This window comes from Poecilia formosa, unplaced genomic scaffold (assembly GCF_000485575.1).
Source record: "Poecilia formosa unplaced genomic scaffold, Poecilia_formosa-5.1.2 Scaffold494, whole genome shotgun sequence".
NCBI lineage: Eukaryota > Metazoa > Chordata > Actinopteri > Cyprinodontiformes > Poeciliidae > Poecilia > Poecilia formosa.
This window is the reverse complement of record NW_006800433.1, coordinates 231564-254491: the sequence shown is the minus strand read 5'-3', so window position 1 is coordinate 254491 and position 22928 is coordinate 231564. Positions and strand designations below refer to the sequence as shown.

Here is a 22928-nt window from a genome sequence, read left to right as displayed (position 1 = left end):
TCTATACTGTCCCTACCATTACCAGTCAATTTAAAGAGACAACCAGATGAGTACATTGCTGTCCTCCCCCCACATGTTGCTGATCTTATCTCAGCGACTTATAATTACACTTGGCTGTTTACTGGAAACACAGCGGGTCAAACCTAATTACACATATCCTCCAAAGTCAAGTTCACTTCAGCCCAAACTTAGTAAAGTTGGATTATTGCTCTGGCCGGCTGGGTCTGACGGTGCCTTCCGGAGTGATAAACTAGGTTATGTGTTGTGAGCCGTTCCTTATCAAACCCACGCTACGCGCAGCCCCATGTCTCCATAGCAGACATGCAACAGCTCCTCTTATCGCCTGTTTATTAACTGCCCTCACTGTCACACACCTTGTGATTATTATGGACTCGATAGCCATCTCTGTATCTAAGTCGTGTTGCTGAACGCTCCGTTTTAATAGGCGCGTGGGGCATTTACATGTGATGCACCACATACTGTCCGCCTGTCCTTAAAGACGATCTCTGGAACAAAGACTCATTATTGCTCAACACACCAATAATAGATAAAGCAGGTTGGCATTTATCAGGCTGAGGAGGGAGATGGTTATATCATGTTTCGTCACGCCCAGTTATTAGTCCGTTCCCAGAGTTTAGAAACCATCTTATCTTTGTGAAGATTACCTACTTGATTACTTTTACCCACAGCGAAGTGTTATTAATTATTGTGCCAAATATCATAAGCATTTACACTGCAAAAACACAAAATCTTTCCTGGTCTAGTGCAGATATCTTAGTACAGTTGAAATAAGTCAACTAACTAACTTACAAGTTACCTGTCAGCAAGATATAGGAGTCAGTAATTCCTTAATATTGATAGCAAAGTGCCCGTTTCATTTCACTATAACTAAACATTGTTTCCCATGTTAGAAGTTAAATAATCTGCCAGTGGAACATTAAAGAATAATTGACTATGTCTTGCTGAAAAGTTACTTGTAAGTTACTTTTGACTTTTTTTCAAGTGAACTAAGGTATTTGCACTAGAAACTACACCAAAAACACTTAGTGAGATTTTGTGTTTTTGCAGTGCAGTAGCAGTCAGAAGTATACATTCACTCATTTTGGACATGATTTTCAAGATCATTTAAATATATCATGAAATTTATTATGGGAATTCAGATAAAAGAATGACTCTTCCAACACAACAGCTTTATCGAATTTTATAAACATTAACTGGTTAATAAGTCTGGGTTCTTTCTTGCGTGACATTTGATCGCTCCTCCGTACAGACCTGTTAAAGTACATTTAAATGGCTGCGAAGTACAGTCCACAAAAAATTCAATGTGGTTCAATTCCAGATGTTTTAGAAGCTTATTCTTTTCCTGTTTTATATTTTTGCTATTATCTAAATCAATCAATAAATAAAATAGGATCATTTTGTGTCACAATCCCATAAGTGTTCAAGTTTCAACCATCATGTTACTGATTTGAGCCGAAGCTCAACAATTTGGAGGAAGTCCTGTGTTGTGCAACAAATAGGTTTGGTTCGGCTATGAATAGCTATTAATAATTAATAAATGCCAAAGACAATTATTAACAAAGTTAATAACTGAGATCAAAATCACCAAGTCTGGACGGCGCCTGATTGTCAGGAATTAATAACCAAACAGCTTCAGTTCTTGTGTCACTGACAGCCTGCTGGTTTGATGATATGGAACTACAGACGTAAGAATTTATTCACGAAAACAACTCAACCCACAGTTATGGTACCTCAGTCAACAAACTGTTGAGCTATAGGCTGCTAACTTTCAACTAAACTACAAAATAAAACGAAAAAAACAAATAAACTACAAACAGATGTAAACGTTTGTTTTGAGGAACTGAGATGGAGGCCAAATTAGCAAGGCATTAAAATAATCTTCCAGTGGAACTCGTATTTTTTCATCAATATTAAGGAATTGTAGACTTAAAAGAAGCTCCTATGTCCTGCTGAAACGTTACTTGTAAGTTGCTTTTGTCTTATTTGAAATGAGTTAAGGTATTTGCAGTAGAAACTAGACCAAATTTACTTGGTAAGAATTGGTGCTTTTGCAGTGTTAAGAAATAAGAAAGAAGGAAATGACGTAAACGATCAACAGTAACAACAACGATGTTCATAAATTCATACATTACAGAATAATGTAGCTAAGCATCATTAATTCTTTTAATTCATCAACTTTTATAAGGTTTTAGATGTGACACCTGGTGATCTGCTGGTCTGTTGGATTTACAACTGTGCAAAAATGAGTACTGAGCATACCGTGATAATAAAATAAAAAAGGCAGAGTCATTCTGAGCTTTGACCTGGAGGCTTTCAGCATCCAGACAATGGATGTGCACACACATCCTTTTCTATACTACTTCCAGGCAGCCGGTCCGTGTCCCAGTTTAATTTATTTAACTAATAAATTCGACAATTTATTATTGAATAAATGTAATGTCTAGAAACAACCTGGTACCAGCTAATGAATAAGTCCAGGTAGACGATAAAGCCAGGTGTCTGCAGTTAAATGCCACTACAGAACAGTGACATTATTTGTAACGTTCACACATTGAGCCGTTTCATTTCTGATTAGGAAGTCGTTTAGATTTTTAATGTTTCCTGTTTGTCACTTAGTTTCTGGTAACTGATTCACCGGTGCAGACAACCAAACCTCTTCACGTTTAACCAGCTGAGACAAAACAAAGTTCACTGACAATACGAATCAAAAACACAAAGTCTCACAAAAGTATTTTTTTTTTTGCATAATTTCTTGTGCAGATCTCTTAATACACTGGAAATAAGGCTAAACTAACTTACAAGGAGCTTTTCAGTAACATATAAGTCAATTATTCCTTAATGCTGATCAAAAGCAGTAGTTCTATTGGCACATTGGGAAAAATGTAAATAATAAAATCAATGAAATAATCTGCCAATCTAACAAGTATTTTTGATCAGTATTAAGGAATTATTTGCTTAAAGCAAACATTACCACTAAATCTTACCACAATACTTGGTAAGATTTAGTGTTTCTGCAGTGACTGACTCATATTTATCAGCTGTAAAACCTGGAAATTCACTGATTTATATCTGACACCATTAAACTCTTCTCACTCTGAACTATAGAAGAACCTGTTGGCCAAAGAACCGATTTCTTCATAAATTCCCACAAATCACTGAATATGTTTTGACTAAAAGCGGTTCTGGTTTATTCTCCACACGTTCTCTCCTACAGCTTCAGTTTGCAGGTGAACATCTGAGCTAAAATGATGTCTGAATAACAGAATGAATTTGAGAATACATCAAAATACCAGTAACGTAAAAAGGTTCCTCTGGTCTCGTCAAAGTGTTCTTGAACAATTTTACTGCGTTGGATGGTGCAGATTGACACCAGAGTGGAAATAAAAACAAACCTCAGCACAAATCACATCTGTCTACATCTGGACAGGAGAAACTCCCAGCATCCAGAGCTGTCGGATCGATCGAAAATACATCCTGAAAATCTGTAACTAATCCGTCCTCACCAACTAAAACCTCTGCAAAGCAGCAAGCAGCCCGTCCACCTCCAGCTGTAGGTCATACTGCCACCTGCTGGACTCAATAAGCCTCCTAATGTAAACAGAAAGGAAACAATACACAAAAGCATTTGTTTTGTCTCTGCACAACACAGAGCTACAGACTGGAGGGGGCATCTCCTCACTGGGAGGACTGGGGGGAGTGTGTGCGTGTGTGTGTGTGTGTGTGTGTCGGAGAGCAGAGCAAATGATCTAAGAGACCATTGTAGCCATCAATATGTTAAAAACTAAAAGTTTTTAACCCCCTAATGGAATAACATCACAAAACCTACAGACGTAACTAAGAGCAAAGGACTCAACGACCAACAACAACAACAATTTACGAGGTTTAAGGTCTGCCTCGTAAATTCCTAAATCAGAACAAGTAAGGAATTACTGACCCAAAGCAAGCTCCTATTTCTTAGTTGTGTGTTTTTTCAACTATACTAAGATACTGGCAGTAGAAACAAGACCAAAATGACTTGGTAAGATTTGGTGTTTTTGCAGTGTTCACGTCCTGGTTACGCTGTTCAAAGTGACGACATGGTGTTTTCTGTAAAGGTTGGACCACAGCACCATGACAAATACCAAGAAAAAGGAAAATGACAGAATTGCAGCAGTGGTCGCTGCAGAGTTTACTACAGGGCCTGGCCTTCCCTCAAACACTGTACAGAAATAAAATGCAGCAAATTTAATGAAGTCTTCAGATGGTCGATAGAAAAACACCCGTGTGTCTTCTCCTGACCTTGTGACTTGGTAACGTTCGCCGGCATTCAGGCAGGACATCTTATCTGTTAGATTAGTTGCCCCCCGCCAAAAACGAAAAAAATATCAACAAAATATGCAGCTTGATTCTGTATCTGCTGGATCAAATACCAGAAGAAGTGTAATAGAAGCAGGATGTGCGTAGAGATGAGAAAGATGCTGGGGATGTGTGTGTGTGTGTGTGTGTGTGTGTGTGTGTGTGTGTGTGTGTGTGAGTGAGTGAGTTCCAGGGAGATGAGAAGATGTCGACGCAGCCTGGTTCTGATGGCTATCATGAGCAGCTGGAGCAGGACTGGACCTGCTGCTGATACCGTCGGATTCTTTGCAGGGTTATTTGAAAATATGAAGCAGAATCAGAACGTTACATCAAGTTTGAATTTGAGCGCGAGCCTCTGACTTCCCCCTAAACATGCTATCGTAGCTAGCTGCTCTTTATTGCAGCTACGACGTTGTTAGCGGTCGGATTTATTTGCGGAGCCTCCCCTTTTTCTCAGCGAGCCTCACGCTGTGAATTAGAGCCACCGCTGTAGTCGCATTTAAACCCTCTGCTCCCTCGCTCTGCTCAGCTCTTTGAACTTGTTTTCTCTTTTATTAAACTTTGCCGCCCGCATTTTTGGCCTCTTTGGCCTCCCACACTTTTTAATCACGCCAGAGCTAATGTCTTTAATTTATTGTTCATTTGGACATTTTCCCCAGGCTCCAAGCGCCTCTAAGATCATGAGTTTGTTTACTTTTTTTGTGGTGTTTTTCAGCTTCGCTGTTGTGGAAGAATGCGTCTGTGTCTGTGTGTGTGTGGAAGGTGGAGGGACAAAAGAGGAGAACAGAGAGGAAGAAGAGTGAGAACTTTGCTAATCTTTCTACAAAGATAGCTGAGGGCCGTGTGACTAACATGTTGGCTTTACTGTAAACCATCATGGCTTGTTACTTGTATGATTAAAAAAAACTCATTGTCTATAAACAGGTTCTCATTTGCTGTTAGAAACTGCGAATTTCACATGAAGTGAAACTCGTTTTATCATTTGTTCAGTAGAAGCACCTCGGCTGTGAACACATGGTTTCACTTTAAGGTCAAAATCGTTTACATGATTCTTTGAAAAGGCATTCATTGAATAAAAGGGCAGAAATAAAACTCCTAATGTTGTCACACTCTATTAGTGTTTACTGTCAGATTTTAGCATCAGAAAGCGGTAATGGAAACAACAAAGTGCTCATTTGAATTTTGTTCCATGATATAAAATAATAAACTGTAACACAAGCTGTTTTTCTTTATTGTGGTAAAAATTACGATCTTGGTTTTCACACAAAATGTATTTTTAACAAGAATAATGGAAGCAATTTTTTATTTTTTTGGAGGTTTTTCAGTTCTGGTTTCTGATCGAATGTAGTTGGAGGAACACGCAAAGACTGAGGTGTAACGGCAGCACCGAGTTCTCCAGGTTCAATTCCACCTTCTGCTTCATCTGAGAAATAAGTACATAAACAAGAGCGGCTTGAATCAGTTTTAGAAACAGTAAATCTACCTCTGTTTTCGATTTGTATGTCTTTATTTAGGGCTCGACTCCACACTTAAGTGGAGAGTCCTGATGCTTTTTTGAGAACTGCAAATCAGTGAGTCGGTCCCACAGCTTCCGGATATTTTTTTATTTTTTATTTACAGAGTGTCAGATATTGCCGGGGAGCTTTTGTTTGAACAACAGCTGCTCATTTGGCCCGGGTGTGCTGGCACCAAGCCGCCGCTCAGGCCTGGCAGCGCTGCTAATGGCATTACACATATTAGACGTTTGGCTGACACTTCCCAATCAGGAAGCACCGAGCCTGGAGTTGACTTCTGCAGGCTCCCTGGCTCTGTTTACGTCAGGCGAGTTGCGACACATTTTGCCACGCCGTGGAACATGATCTGAGTTCTGGAAATCCACTTTACACGTGTTGGTTTATCATAGAAAATCCAAGTAAAATGCAATGAAGTTTGTGGATTTAAGCATGACAAAATGTGGAAAGGTTTGAGAGGAATGGATAACTTTGGAGGCAAATGGAACCTGTACCAGTTACTCATCTTTGAATTAATAAAAAAATACTTTCTTAGTTTTCAATATTGTTGCCTCCCAAAAATGATGTCACTTTTTAGAAAAAGTTATTCTTTTTGTATAAATCCATCTTTCGGCAATAAAAAGCTGTCTTTTTTTTTTTTTTTTTGGATAAATATGTGTTTCTAAACACACATATTAAGGAATGTCTGAGTTTCCAGATCAGCCTGGTTACTCCTCGTTAAAGATGCCAAACTTGTCTGAAAGCTTATCACAAGTAAAACTTTTTCAAATTCTCGTTTTTCTTTAAGAGTGCCCTTTGTGTTTGAACAGTGGCATCTTGTGATGATGTTTGCTCTGCTGGTGGGAGCTGGGCGACACTTGGCCAGGGGTGGAACTGATGGAGACGGGGAGGGAGGCGGGAGGCGGGGTCAGGGGTCAGGGCGGAGTTGATGGGTCGGGCTTGGAACTATGATAACGGCTTGCAGTTCTGGTTTAAACGTAGTTAACGCTGAAAAGATTTCAGAGTTGCTAACTTGGGTAGCAACATGAATGTAACATTTTCATTCATCCATTTTTTTTCCCCCATACATACTTCATAATGTGTAAGGTGCTGTGGGACGACTGTCTGCCTGAAGGGTACAAGCTGTTTATCAAAGCATAAAAACAAATTCCTTGTGCGTTTGTAACTATTTCTTTGGTCTTTGATAAGTGAAGAAAATAGCATAAGATTAAATAATCATTCATGGAGTGGATTTAACTGGACTGGACTTTGCAGTGTTATTGTTGATTTATATTAACAAAGTGAACTGAACTGACAGCTTGTCAATCAGCCTCATAATTACAAGGAGAACAAAACATTTGTAGAAGTTTATGTCGACATTTTCTTTCCTGTAATTCCCCCTAACGTCAGCTTGTGAGAGATATAATATATTGGATGTTAAAACTCTCTGTTTGATTCATACTATTTAAAAAAATGACTAAAAGTGAGAGCTGTGTTGCTTTTTTCTGAAGAAAGCCTGAAATAATAACATCATCTCTCAAGGAATAGACACATTTCACCTACAGGTCAGATTGGAGGCCTTGTTTGTGCTTTTATCATTTTGGAATATCATTACTTTGGCGAAGCTGTTAAGCAGATATTTAAGTTGATTATATTTTTGAGCTATTTTTATGGCCACTGCCACACTGTTCCTCATCTTGCTGTGGACGGTGGCATATCTCAAACATGATTAGGGTTTCAACATGACATACGTGTCTTTTTGAAGTGTGTGTACATTAGGATGAAGGATGTAAAAACAGTGTGCTTCTGTCTCAGAACAGAGTAAGTTACTTTTACTGATGTTGCCATATCATTTGATTTATTTTTCCATAATTATCATTGCCAGTGCTGCTTAAACAATATTCTCAAGTGGTCAAATGATTATAATTATAATTCTGAAATAGGTAAGGTTATTGTCAGAGCATTTGGCATTCTGAGGTGAGGAAATCCTCATCGGTGCAGATAGAGTGTCTGCATAAAGCAGCATGAGAATGAGTCATGTTATTTTGGGACAAAAGTCGTGTTCCCATTACAAATCCGTGTAAAGCTTTGTTGATATTCCAGTAATGTTGAAAAAAACATAATTTTGCAATTTCTGTGTTTCCATTAAATGTAATTAAAATCACATGTGAATAAGTTGTTCATGTGACAAGTCATTAAAAAATATGCCCCGTCATCATTGTCTTACCACTTCCTGTTGTCCTCTTCATCTTTTCCACCAGTAGTAACATCCAGTTGTTGATCATGTGATGCGACAAAAGTGTTTCCATTGTAGTTCTGCAAAATACACTAACAAAAAAATATATACACACACACACACACAAAATCCACTGGATTCCTGATTCCTTGGCTTTTCTGTTGAATCCCTTCAGACTCTTTGTCTCTGACTGGAGCTCCGTTGGGGGTGTGGAGGAGGATGGAGCGAGGAGGGGAGAGTCCCGTCGCCCAGGGCAGTCCCGAGCGGAGGGGCGGCAGTCCGGACCTTAGCGGGCTCCCGCCGCCAGGAAAGAAAAGCCGACTGGAGCTGAACGGGAGCCCCACCGGGCCACGAACGCGCCACAACGGAGCCCCGCCGCGGCCCCTTGGAGGTAACCGTAGAGCTGACAGAGAAATCTGTCAGCTTCACTGTAGAGGCTGAAGTAACAGTGAAGATACTTGGTATTAGTTATCTTCTACAAATGAAATCTGCAGCATGGAGAGGAGAACTGTCATAAATGAATGGCATACGATGATTTTTTTTCATGGTTTCCTTCTGCCAGAAGGTTTTTAGCAGCGTTGTACTCCAAACCCACAGACAGCCGCTGGCTGCGCTGCGAGCCACATGGGTCGAGTTTGGCTCCGTGTTCCACGCTGTCGTGCTTTGAGAGCCCTGAGCTGTTAATCTATAAGTCAGGGGGGAACTGTATAACACAGGCTTACCAAATAAAGGAGATTGCTCCATATAAACAAGATTTATACAAGTCACTCTGGGTTATCGATCCCAGCATTAACTGCTAAAGTTGCTTCCTCCTTGTGTGCAGTTGTTCATTTGAGTGCCTCCGTGTCGGTGCTGTCATGCTTTTGCAGAAATGTCTCGGTCTTTACCTGTCCTTTCACTTTATGATTAAATGTTGCATCATGAATTCTTCCTGTCCTTTTCCACTCTTTACCAGCTCTACAGAAAAAAAGAAAGAAAGTGACATTGCTAGCCCAGATTAAAGTTTGTTTTCAGTGGCCTTTAGGAGGGTCACGTCCACATTTAATCAAAATGTAAAACATTACAAAATAAGGAATTTGGCTGAGAGAGACACAAATACAGTTACTGATATGTGTGTGAGATGTGAGCTTGTCCAGCGATGCCTTTAGCATAAAGCTTAGCTTTGCTTACAGTCACGAAGGAACAACCAGCAGAGCTGTGTTGTTGGAAGCATGATCACAGCCTGTGATATCCATCAATCTGGCTGGAAAACGCATCACAATGTAATTATTTATTTTTTTTATTTTTAAGCACGGTGGCAAAACATCGAAATTGCTCCCATGTACTGAGGGGAACTGTGTGTAAGCTGTGACCCCTGTGCTGTCCAGGATGGTTGAGATTTCATACTATATTGCTTACATTTCTCTTCAAAGGTTCCATGTTTCCCACGATGGGACAGAATGCTAGCTAGATTCATGAGCCCGTTTCCTCTCCACCTGTCAGTGGCTGCTTATGGTGGCTCTCAACACTCTTGGCTTGCTGCTACATTTTAATGGGAACACAGTTTCCTGCTGAGATGTTTCTTCTGGAAGTCTGCCTAGAGTACGCGTTGAAGCCAATGCAGATATTAATATCGGAACAGTGCATCTCTGCTTTGGATGATATCATTAACATGTGCATGTTGTCTTATGTTTTTTCTGTCTCTTTCCTTTCTGGTTGTGATGTTTGTATTTTGATGCATTCACACAAATAATAGTTTATTTAGTGCCAACAATGCACATCTATGATATTTATTATTATTCAAGCTGTTTGACTCGGTTTTGAACTTTTAGCATGTTAAAATGCTTCGCTGTCCAGTCCAATAGTTAGACTTTGTGTTCTAATAGGAAATAAATCATGGGTTTTCAAGCATCTGCGAGAGCATTAAAATCTAAGTTTGTCCATTGTGATGCATTAAAAAAAACAGAAATATTGTGTAATATCCTGGATTCTGCCCCAGTATAGGAAAAGATGTAATATTTTAGTGTCTCTGTTGGCAGCTTTGTCTTTAAAGGCTGGAAAAAAAGGAGACAGAAGGGTTTCTTTTATAGGCGTGTTATAAATCCTACAGCATGGAAATTCTGACTAAAGACCTTGGAGAGCACACAGTTTGAAACGTGCAGCACAATAATGAAAATCGATCAATTTATTTTGACGTTATGCGGTCCATTTGATGTAAATATATTTTAGAATTTATGTCGGAATATTCCTCGGACGTCGGATCTGTTTTTTTTTTTCTTTTTCCTCCAACAAAACAAAACCGTTTTCTGTGGGTTTGAAGAGTTTGTGAAGATAATCCATCTGTGGTTAGGCAGAGTTAAGAAATCGGCAAGGAGGATCAGGTCTGAGCACGGCGACCGGTGTACAGCAGAAAGAACGAGAAGACGGAGGAGGAGAAGAAACCGTGTGGAGAGAGAGAGGCAGGAGAAGGACGGGGTTTCCTGCGCTCGGTGGAAGCCACGGCTTGTAATAATGACGGGTTGACTTTGAACACAGGAAACTCCTTGTGTCGCCCCCAAAAACCACACGGCTGCTGCGAGGATGGGGGCCAAACGCGCACATGTAGGCCGCGCCACACAGCAGATACCCCCCGACTTACAAGCTCACACACCAGCCGCCGTACGCTGCAGCACTGCGAACCTGCCAAGACACACACATATCTTATTTTAATATCTCCACTCACTCATCCCTCAACATATTAGAGGGATTAGAGGTTTTGAGGCAACATCGCATCATCCAAACCAGATCATCCAGTCTCAAGATGCCGGAGACGACGGGCGGAGCTGGAGCTGGAGATGGAGAGAGACGGAGGGAGAGGAGCGCGGGTCGGAGGGAGCTGCTCTGTGTTGACAGTTATATTTCCCTGTTGGGGGAAATTCACTTACTTCAATTGGCATGGTCCTCCAGTGTGTAATTCACTCCATGAGAGCCTGGAGGATTGGGAGCTGAGTGATTAATGAGGAGGAAATAGAAATATCGGAATTGACTGATTAAAACAATGGAGGAGATGGATTGGGGTCTCTCTCTCTCTCTGTGTGTGTGTACGTGTGTGTGTGTGTGTGTGGACTTGAACTCTTTACCATCTACTTGAGAGAACCGTGAATGTGTGTGGGTTTGCTTGGCCATACGGTAAAACACCAGCGCCTGTATTATTAGAGCTGGGACGCTGCCTAATGCTCCCAGTCCATCATTTCTTCAGGGGACTTTAAATAACGGCCGGTTGACAGGTGGCCCAAAACCAAAAGCCTTTCAGGAAAAAAGCTCCAGATTGGAGCAGAGGCATTAGTGTGAGAGCAGAGAGCCGAGGAGAGGAAATTTGGGAATTAGACTCTTCCTGAAGAGCAGGTTTCTCCGCTGTTATTGACAGTGTGTTGCCATGGTAATCGATCCCCTTAAGCTGTTTCACTTTGTGCCGAGATGCAAAACATCAGTGTGGTAGATCAACAGTAGCTGAGTTCTCGGTATAAAAGTGCACAAAACTTTCTCCATATTCCGCCAGTGCCTAAATATGTTGTTGTTAAGTAACAAACACAATTAAAATCCAACATGAATAAACTTACTCACGCAATAAGTCTTTAAAAAATATGCCGCCCCATCAACCTCCAACTACTTCCTGTCATCTTCTTCCTGGTTTGCATTAGTGGCAACAACGTCTGGTTGTTGATCATGTGACTGGGATGATGCGGGGAAAAAAAGTGTTTCCGTTGCAGTTTTGTGGAATAAATCAATTTTGATTTGACCAAAAATCCACCTGATGATCCCATTTTTTTTTTTGAAAAACGAGTTTTTCAAATTGTTTCTGTTTGCACTGTGTGACAATAACCTAAGAAACGCAAATAGAAATCACAGATTAATGTTTTTTTTCACGTGATAAATCATTTTTTTAAAAATCATAATTTTCCTACCACTTCTTTTCTTCTTCATCTTTTCTGCCAGCATCAACATCCAGTTGTTGATCACACAACTCAGGCGATGCAAAAAACAGAAGTGTTTCCATTCAGTTTTACCAAGTACACTAATTTCCAAAAACAGCCTCATTTTAGCAGCAAAGCTTTTCATCAAAAAGCTTTTTTTTTTTTAATTGCTGCGTTTCCATTAAGCAAATTTATTTTTGTACTTCCAATTTGTGCAATTCTGTGGTCCATGGAAATGCAGCTAATTAGAACCTGCTAGCTAACACGCAAAGCGCCACGTGTGGTGGCGTGGGCCAGCCTGTGGACGCCCAGTGACTGCAGTCGATTCTTCACGGAGAAAGGCAACAATTAAGCTATTAGACATTTTGTTAAAAGTTTACAACAAGCCATGTTGGGGACTCAGCAGACGTGAGGACTGAACCGCTTTGGTTAGATGAGACCAGCGTTGCTCTTTGACATGCTCTGCATGGATGAAAGCTTTAGCGTGTCCGTAGCCTAGGCTGAACCCTGTTTTGTGCACCGAGAAATGAAAGTGACTCAGACTGGAAGGGCATTAAGTTGTCAGTAGTCCATTCGCTCCAGTTCCAGTAAACCTTTGCGAGGCACCCGGGTGTCTGAACAGTCTGATTTGGACTCGATGTGGTCCACCTGGAGGCCGGTGACGGCTGGGTAAAATATGTGACCTGCATGGAGAGCATTAGAGGACATTTAGCATCGTAACGGTTATTAATGCCCTAATGAGGGCAGCTGCTGTTATCACAGTGACTGTTTTGTGTATTGGCTTTGCATATCTGTGAGAGGAGTCATTCCTATGAATGCCTATCTAATATTCCGTTAAGCAGCTGAACGGTGCTTTCTAAAACTGCTCTGTCTTATTTATCTGACGTTACTGCCTTAACTACAGGGGGGTCTAAGGTGTTCCAATACATTACAAGTGAAAGCAAGAAGAAAAAAAGAAAAAAAGCAAGTGATCTCAAGCTTCACCGACACCAGATGCACTCCACATGTTTCTCATCTGAGGAGACCAATTTGTGCCGGGAAGATCGTCAATTAATGCCAGGCTTTTAAAGAGAAGTCCTCGTTGTTCTCTTTAACTTGTTGTCGTCTCTCCACAGGTCTGATGATTCCCGTCTTCTGCGTGGTGGAGCAGTCGGACGCGGGGCTTCAGGGAGACGGGTGTGAGGGAAGGGAGGAGCACGCCGAGTTTGTGCTGGTCAGGAAGGACATCCTCTTCTCCCAGCTGGTGGAGACGGCCCTGCTGGCGCTGGGCTACTCCCACAGCTCAGCCGCGCAGGCCCACGGTCAGTNAACACACACACACACACACATACACACACACACCTCCTGCTGTATGCACACTAACTCAGCCTCTGAAACACGAGGTGTGTGTCGGCACTAACGAGACATTACATCAACTATTTTCTGCTTTTTATTAGTCCCACTGACCCACACACACACACGCACACACACACACACACACACACATTCACATCAGCTTCCTTCAGGGTTTTGTTATCGCAAAGTATGTTTTATGAGCTTATGCCGTTTGGTACAGTTCATAAATAAACGGTATAAAAAAAAAAGTTATTTTCTTTTGTCACTGCCTGTTTTTATTCCTGGCACAGTTTGCCGGGTCTTACGTCAACTTAAAGTTGCCATAGGTCCAAATTCCAGATTCTTAAAGATCCTGCATTCATCTATGCAAAGAAAGCGTCTGCAGCTGCGTTTCCATTGACCAAATAATTGCTCAATTTGACATTTTGAAAATAAATTTGCTTAATGGAAACACAGTAGTCTCGCTTTTTGATAAGACGTTTTGATGCTAAGATGAGGTGAGGTTTTGTGGCCATATTGAAATTGGCTTATTTTGCAAAATTGCAATGGAAACGCTTTGCATCACAGGGCAGCTGATGTTGCCACTGGCACAAAACCATGAAGAAGAAGATGACAGGAATTGCATCGGAGGATGATACGGGCTTGTCTTTTAATAACTTATCGCTCATTCATGTCTGATTTTAATTATGTTTCTCATTTCATTGAAGCATCCCAATTGCAAAATTATTTATTTTGCAACATAAATTTGTTTTATTTAATTGATTTTCTTTTTCAACGTTAGTGGAAAATTGACAGAATGTTGCGCACATCTGCAATGCAAATGCAGCTGCTGCTAGTGGTTACTAGTGGTGACCCAATATGGGATGAAAGGGCATTCAGGAAGGAAGAAGCCAGTATTATGACATTAACATAAAATGATGAATTACTGTTTACAAATACTCTAAGGGACAAACGCCTTCATTTTTGGACTAAAAAGCTGTGAAGTGTGGTGGCAGCAGCATCGTTGTGTGTGAGTGTTTGACTGCAGGAGGGACTGGTGCACTTCACAAAATATAGACATCAGGAAGACACAAAATATTGATTTCAAAACAGCAGCCAGACCAAATTGGAGACTTTCAAATTACCAATGACACTAGGCTTATTTATGAATCGGTTACTAAGTTGCTTACAGACAACATTTTTCTTTGGATAGGCCATTAAACAGTTTCAAACTCATCGAATGCACTAATAACATGTAATTTTCCTGTGTTATAAATGAAATAATCTACCAGTGGAATCAGGACTTTTTCATCAATATTAAGGCATTATTGACTTAAAATGAGCTCCTGTTTCTTTCTAAAAATTACCTTTTTGTCTTATTTCACGTGTACTAAGCTATTTGCACTAGAAACTAGAACAAAAATACTTGGTAAGGTTTGGTGTTTTTGAAGTGTACCCTCCCGATTCCCATCTTTGCTTCCCAGTTAGCTTAAAGTGCTTTCTAACCCATTCATCCTTGATGTAAAGCATAAGCTTAGTCACCAGGAGTGTCAATAAACACGGTAAATGCTTGTTTTTATTCCTTTTTAACTCCTAAAACAGTAAAATGACAGAAAACGTCTGAAAGAAGCTTCTTTTAAGAAGATAAAGCTGAATAGAAACCGCGTTCTCTCTGTGTGAGCTACAGTACTCACAACTCAGCATTCAAGACAGGACAGAGCCCCTCTCAGCAACGATCTGAGGGGAGTGTGTGATGTGAAGTGGTGTGTACAGAGAGCAGACATTGTTACAGTGGCAACAAGCACGAGAAAGCTTGAAAAACATACCAGAGACACAGACAGGGGCTGTGAAAGTCATTAAAGAGTCAACAAAGAGCTGGACAGGAATGTCCTCGCAAGACAAAAATACACTGTGTGCGGGGTACGTGTGAGAATGTTTATGAAGCAGAGAAAACGCTGTAATTTATTGTCGCACACATGGTAGTCATTGCAGCAGGACAGTGTCATTTACTGCTGTCTTCTCTCAAGTATGCAGAATATTCCATCTGGAGAAGTTGCCTCACAACGTTATAAAACGGGACAGCAGAGTGATGGGGGGCAGCAGAGCTGCTGGAGCTGGCTGAGGACGCTGGGAGATCCCCATCTGTTTGAAATCTCCTAACACTGCGTGTGTGTGTGTGTGTGTGTGTGTGTGTGTTCATGTTGTCCCATTTAATTCTTGTTTCAGCGTGCAGACATATTTATATGCACAGATTTTGTAAACTGCAAAAAGTGTCTTTCAAATCACTAATTTGCTATAGCTTGTCTTATTTGTAGCTGAAGCTATATTTCTGATTAGAATAATCCTCAAATCAGAATTATAGCTTTTGCCAAACTAATAAACTGCCTGTAACTCATTAGTCTTTTTTTAAAGATCCAGTTATTTAAAATCGATTTTTAATTTTCATCAAAAGACATTCCTGTGTGAGTGATTATTTGATTCTTTCATGCATGTTTGAGAAATCATTGAATCTCCATGACAACCATTAAGCTGTGTAAAACACCTGGGTGGACCTAGCTCTGTCTTTGCAATGCAGGTCCTCCTCAGGACTGCAGTTTCCAAGCTTCCCCACTCAGCTCCTTCAGACTAGCCAGCAACATTTAGCAAACAGCTGGTTGAACATCTGCTGAGCTCATTATAGGAGCTACTTCTCAGAGCAATGCTGGTAAAATGTTGTTAAAGGGTTAATAGAGGAGCCATGTTGTGATGACTTCCTCAAGGCAGAGCTTCATTTAGAGCAGGAGTTTTTAAAGAGACAGAGACCCAATTTAGCATTAAACTACAAAGTCCAATTTCTTTTAAGTCAAATTTGATGTGTAGCATTTTCATAACAGCTGAAGACTTCTGTTATGGCAGCTAATCCCTTTAATACCACTGGGTCTTTAGCTCTTATTTCTTCTCCATCCATCCTGAAACAGGCTCAGCACATACAGCCTCCACCTCTGATGTATCTTGAAATTCACACTAAAGTGTGTGTATAACATATCACTCTCTAAAGACTCTAGTCATTCATTAATCCAGATTTACAGGTCAAAAGCTGAAACTAATAAACCGGAGTTACTTTGTCGCATCCTGCATTGTTTTGCTGTTATCTGCTGAAAGTCTTGCTCTCTCTCGCTCTCATGCAGCCTAAATGTCATTCAGACACATCTCAACATGTCTAGAATGTATAATTGTGCAATACAGCTTTAAGTATAGTTTCTTGGACCGTAAAGCTATCACAACGAAACTGTTCTGCAAAAAAAATAAATAAATAAAAAAATGTCCGTCCCTGGATCAAAACATCAGAACAAATATGATTTAATATGGAATGGAAAGAACGACGTTTTCAGATAGTCTGAAGTTTGCAAAATGTGAAAAGATCTGGATTAGTGGGAAAAAATATTTTGGTAAATTGTCCAGACTCTCTGTTCTAGTTGTGTCATAATTTGAGTTATTTACATTTTATGTACACTACTCCTCCTTTATTGTGGGAGTTTATGCAATTTTTTGTTTAGTAATGTTAAGGAAAACCTGACATGAACAAAATAAATTTTAGAAGTATAGTCTCTTACTTCCTTGCACTTCATTTTAACCCTTTATCAGTGATGACGGTTGTCAGGACAACCTGGTAGCACTTCGGTACGGGATCAGAATTTTAAGTTTCCAATCACCTCATTTCTCGATGCATATCAACCAGAAGCTGTTTGCTGTGCTGAGGTTCAACTCAGTCTTATAACTACAGATGTTTGCCGAATGCAAAACGGTTACTTAGTTACTCCTTAACTTGATTTAAAAAAAAAAGAAAAAAAGAAATCTTGCTCTGAGCTTTTTCTGCTCCAGGTTGTAAACTTCAGAGCTGCAGTAAACAGCCACAAAACAATCACTCAGACAGCCATTACCCTACGCTAGCGGCCTGAGCAGCCCGCTCCACAGTTAGGGGAAGGTTTACAGACGAACGCTGTTAGTCACACTTGTAACCTCAGTGTTCTGTTGCCAAACGGAGGTCTCTGTCTGTCTCAGTAGACAATGTGCTGACAACTAGGAGCCACATCAGTGCTCAACGCCGGGCCCATCAAAGGCGAGGCTGAGGGAGACATCACTGAGCCGACTGGAGCGGAATTCACCTTAAAAAAACGACCAGAGCTAATACAAGAACGCGTCCGCGCACGGCCAGCGTGAAACAGCCTCACGCAAACCTCGCTCACAAGCATCTTCCAAATGAATGCATTTTTTTTTTTTTTTTCAAACAAGCGTTTATGCTAAATGAATAATTTTTGGCTTAAATTATACATTTTTTCCCCATGCGGTCTATGACCAAAATTATACAGAGTCCTAGCTATTTTCTCCCTGTTTGAATTGTGTCCTGCATTCTTGCGTCCCAGCGGTGTATTTAAAGCACCGCGGCCTTTCTTTAATTAGCTCAGCCCAGTAATTAGCTGGAAGATATTGTTTATTTCAATTATAAGGGTTTGGAAGCTTTTATAGAGCGGATGAGAGCAGACCTGTACTTTACAGCTTCAATCAGCGAACAGTTAACGGTGCCACGTCTCACAGGTCAGGAGGGGTCAAAGCGTCGCATCCAGCTGTTCGCTGGAGTGTGGAGCAGATCAGAGAGGACAGTTTGTAAACGGTCTATTAAAAGTAAACTGATGCTCCCAGTCACCAGCCACCACTGGTTGGTGACAAAGACCTTCTTCCCACAGCAGGTGGCTTGTCATGAAGCCACACTCTTTTAGCAGAAGGCCCTTAAAAATCGGTCTGTAATCAAAACAAGTCAAGCTTATTCACAGCCAGGCAGTTCAAAGTGACAGAAGGCCGACTTTGTAACTGTTTTTATGTGACTCTCAGGGTTCAGGTTTGAGTCCATCACTACGCCCACATTCCAGGCCTCATCACTGAAAACAAACGTAACGACTTTAGTATAGAAAACCTGAAGCTATTTAGGCTGAAATGCTCTGTCTTTATTTTCTAATGCTGGTGGTCAGTTTATCATGGAGCAGCACAGAGACTCACAGGACAAACAATCATCTGTGTAAACTTAGAATATCCTGGTAACGTAACACACATGACTGTGGATGTATACCGGGAAGACATGCAAACGTTCACAGAGGACAGCACCTGTCAGGATTTAAACCCAGGACCTTCCCACTGAGAGGAAACTCTTTAAAAGCTGCACCACTAGAAACATTTTTCTGTTCAAATTTACAAAACTTGTGAACATTTCATCCAGTTTGATTGCACATCACTAGCCTGTCACCAGCTGTGGCTACTGGACTGTTGTTGCAGCAGTCATCAGAAATGTGACCCTTTTGGTTTTCCATACATCCAGCACTCAACCTCCTCTGTTGTCCTAGATTATGAAAAGAAAACTGAAACTTTTGGTCGTCTTGCTCCTGTGTACCAGCGGTTCTGGCACTGCCTTGGTGTGAAGTGCTTTTTATTGTACCTCCATCCAGTCATTTCCTGTTGCAGTGTTTGTTGCACCAAGTGTTTTTCAATGCCCGCTAAAATGAATGCAGAATTATGGGCAGATATGGAATAAGTCCGTTTTTTATCCTGTTCTGGGATTTAAAGGTTTGTAAATACAATATATCAGTTCAAAAGAACGTCTTTAATTAGTTAAATAATGGCTGAATTAACATCAAAGTTCTAAACCGAACATGTTGCTTCAGTAATCCTCACATTTTAAGTGTTTTTGATGAATTGTCTGCTTACGTAGCATTTTTAAAAGATAACTAAAAAAAAAAAAAAAAAAAAACCCTGACAGTGTCAGTGTGGATGACATGGATGAGTCAGACACAGGGGGTTTCCCTCAGAGCGTGCCAGGGGCGGAACCTGGAACCGTTTTTAAATCAAGCGGCTCAGGCCGGCTGCGTCAACCATTAAGTCTCACCGTGGTGCGGGACAATGGGATTACTGTGCGCGCACGCGCTTCCCCGTGAGTGTGTGTGCGCGCATGCATCCATGCGTGCAGGCCCCGTGCGAGCGCTGATGAGAGGAGCCGGAGACGTGAGTGTGCGTTTGTACAGATGGGCACACTCAGACATGAGCCAAGCCACCAGTCGGCCACATGAAAGCTCGTCTCTGGGAGATGGAATTTTAATGTGGAAATGAGAACAATAATTCCTACTTTTAAATGCGCACAAGAAGCACAGCCCACTGATGGGGGCAGACCAAGAATGATGGATCAATTATTAATGCATCACACAGCAAGCAGGGGCTATGTATCCTCTGTATGTGTGTGTGTGTGTGTGTTTGCATGCGAGTCGCTATGTGTCCACTGCTCTGTGTGCTGTCATGTGTCCTCTGTGAGTTCCTGTTTGTCTGTTTATTCACCCGTTCGCTTCCACCTAACTTGGCATTAGCTTCATGTTTGGATGTGCAGACGCTGCATGGAGGCAGGCAGTACAGTCTGTCTGAATGTGTGAAGTGAAAAAAAAAACGCACATACAACAATAATCCAACATTTTAAATTTGGCATGTAAAATTGACCAGTTAGGCACAGCTAGAGCAGTATTATTTAAAATGGACTTTTTTTGAGCCTTACATCATGTTATAATGTTATTCCCTCATCTAAAAACCTACTTGGGGTGTTGACTTAATTCATTCATGCACGTTTCAGAAGTTCTCTAACCATTCAGCTGTGCCAAATGCCTGGATGGACCTAGCCCCGCCTTCTAGGATGAAGCTCCTCCTCAGACTTCCTGAAGGCGGAGTTTCAGTAAATCAGAAAGTTTTTAAAGAGACAGAGGACAGTTTCAGGGCGCTAATTTATAAAGTCAAATTTCTTTTAAGTCATATTTGATATATATAGCATTTTTATAACAACTGAATGAAACATTGTTACTTTATTGTCCTATAAAATGGCTCTCTGTGGCTGGAAAATACATAATACTGCCCCTTTAAGAAAGTACAATTATCTGTAAATCTAACTGTGCCTACTATACTTAAGTGGTTTTGTGCATCCATCAGCCTACATGAACTGCAATTGCTCCGACACAGTTTGTTCTGATCATGGTTGCTTGTTCCCATGGTGGTCTGAGGTTCCTCAGGAGTTCCTCTGGGCCCTGAGGGAGAACGGTCCATTCTGTACATGGTGTTTTAACGATGCTCCCTCTGCATGGCCCAATTAATGAAGAACACAGCTCGACCGAGTGGAAACACAGATATAGCTGGGCAGTAAACACACCAAAAAGACATCAGAGAACAGAACAGAGGAAACAGGAGGAAGAAACTCACAAAGGGCGATGCAAGGGAGGAGGGTGGATGATGACTGGGTGTGGGGTGAGAGGGGGGGGCGCATAAGGAACAAGAGAGATGATGGGAGACTTCTCTGGACGCGTCTGGATCTCATTTAGAGGATAGTAATGCGATTAGCTTTGTTTAGTTTTCACAGCTCCGGCCAGTCCCATGAAGAAGCCTGTGTGTGTGTGTGTGCGTGCGTGCGTGCGTGCGTGCGTGCATGCGTGCGTGCGCGTGTGTGTGTGTGTGTGTGTGTGAGAGTCTGTGTGTACTGGAGGGAAATGGTGAATGGACTTCATTTTGAATTTTGAGGGGTTTTTTACTACAACAATCGTTACAATGAGGATTATGAGGAATATCTTATTAATGCTGGCATAAAATATACNGTGTGTGTGTGTGTGTGTGTGTGTGTGTGCGTGTGCGTGTGTGTGAGTCTGTGTGTACTGGAGGGAAATGGTGAAACGTCCCTTCACATTATAGTCTTACTTTACACCACACCGAATTTAGAAATATAATGTTGAGCAAACATTTTAATACCTCTGGAAGTTCCTTACATTCATGTTGTTGACCAAAAGATTGTGCAAATTTGATTTATAAAAATACATTTGGTTAATGGAATGGAATGATTTCGATAAAACAAAATTTTTTTTGAGAAGTTTTCTTATTTTTTGTGCTAGGATGAGGTGGGTTTTTTCTACAGTGTCAACGTTGGTGCATTTAGCAAAATTATAATGGAAACAATGTTTTTTTTGCAACACATCAGTCAGTCCAGTTTGTATACAGCAACAAAGCGCTTCTTTGGACAATGTGCATCGCAAAATTGATCAAAAGTAGAGTTTGTCAGTAGCTGCGTTCTCGATAACCATAAAATTGTACGAATTGGAATTAGGAAAATAAATTTGTTTAATGGAAACACAACAATTTGGAAAAAAAAAAAAAAAAATTTTTTGATAGATAGTTTTGTTGCTAGGTTGACGTGATCAACAACCAGATGTTTCCACTGTCGGAAACGACAAAAAAGATGACAGGAAGTGGTAGGAAGATGATGGTGCAGAGTGTTTTTTAATGACTTACTGTGTGAACAAACCGATTCATGTGACTTTAATTAAATTTATTGTTTAAGGGAAACACTGTAATTGTGAAATTGTGTTTTTTAAACATTAAAACAAGGTTTTCAGCAAATTTGTAATTGAAACGCATGTAGTGGAAAGTTTTGAATCCACAGATCTTCTGCACAATGAGTGACTACAAATTCATTTACGGGGATTTGTTACTCCAACGCCTCAATAAGACACCAACTTCTCCTCTGATGGCCGATAATGAGCCCTGGTGTTGAAACATTAATATATATTATGATTACATCCGTTGCCTCCATGATTTTCAAGTGAACAAATTTACTCACATGTGATTTTAACTGCATTTCTTATTTAATGAAAACTCTGCACTTGCAAAATTGCGTTGTTTTTTTTTTCGGAAAATGTTTTACATACATTTGTAATGGAAATGCAGCTACTGTGTTTCATGGAGATGCTATGTGATGGACCAAAGCAAAGTGGGACTTCATTTTGAATTTTGAGGGGTTTTTTACTACAACAATCGTTACAATGAGGATTATGAGGAATATCTTATTAATGCTGGCATAAAATATACTTAAAATACACTTAAATTTGTGGTTGTGAGATGACTAAATATGTTGGAAGTTCAAAGGTCATGGATATTTTTGCAAAGTGTCGTACGTTTCCAACAACATTTCATAGAAGTGCTTCATGCTGAAGGGAGTCTGAGGCGTAACGGTTCTGATGTTCTTTGTGTTTCTTGCAAACAAAATGTGTTTTATGGTCACTCTTTAATCATAAAATGTCACTAGTAATTATTTTTTGCGCTTAAAGAAATAAAGAACTGGTATTATAGTTACCCATCAACCACAAATATTGGACTGCTGCCCTTAAGCCACGCTATAGCTGCTCTAAATAATATTCCCCTCTTTTTAATTTCAGATAGACAACCATAATGCTGAATTTATTGCTAAGGTTGCTTCAGATCTGGTGACTTTTTCTAGAAGCAACTCTCAATGCTGAGCTGAACTTGCATTGCTGGAGTGTTTTAAGATTTATAGTGCACAAATACATTTTACAAAAATAAAATCATAACTTCATCATCATTGAAACATTAAAAACTGAATTCTTAAAAGGCCAATTTCTGTTTGCTTCAGCTGGAATACACTCGGCAAGAAACATGTTTCACTGATTTAACGTGAAACATTAAATGTTCAGTTGTTTGGCTCTGGACTTTAAGTGGGCCACTCTAACAAAGGATTGGGCAATCCTGGTCCTTGAG

At 40.5% G+C, this 22928-nt stretch overlaps 1 protein-coding gene across 4 annotated transcripts in view; it reads left to right on the top strand.

Annotated features, from left to right (window-relative positions):
• satb2 (SATB homeobox 2) overlaps positions 1-22928 on the top strand; it is a 63582-nt gene that overhangs the window by 7891 nt on the left and 32763 nt on the right. For all 4 annotated transcript variants that reach the window (XM_007578852.2, XM_007578851.2, XM_007578850.2 and 1 more), the window contains exons 2-3: positions 8258-8473; positions 13130-13315. In XM_007578852.2, coding sequence (XP_007578914.1) covers positions 8302-8473; positions 13130-13315 — 358 coding nt within the window. In that variant the 5' untranslated portion in view covers positions 8258-8301. The remainder of the gene's footprint in view (positions 1-8257; positions 8474-13129; positions 13316-22928) is intronic.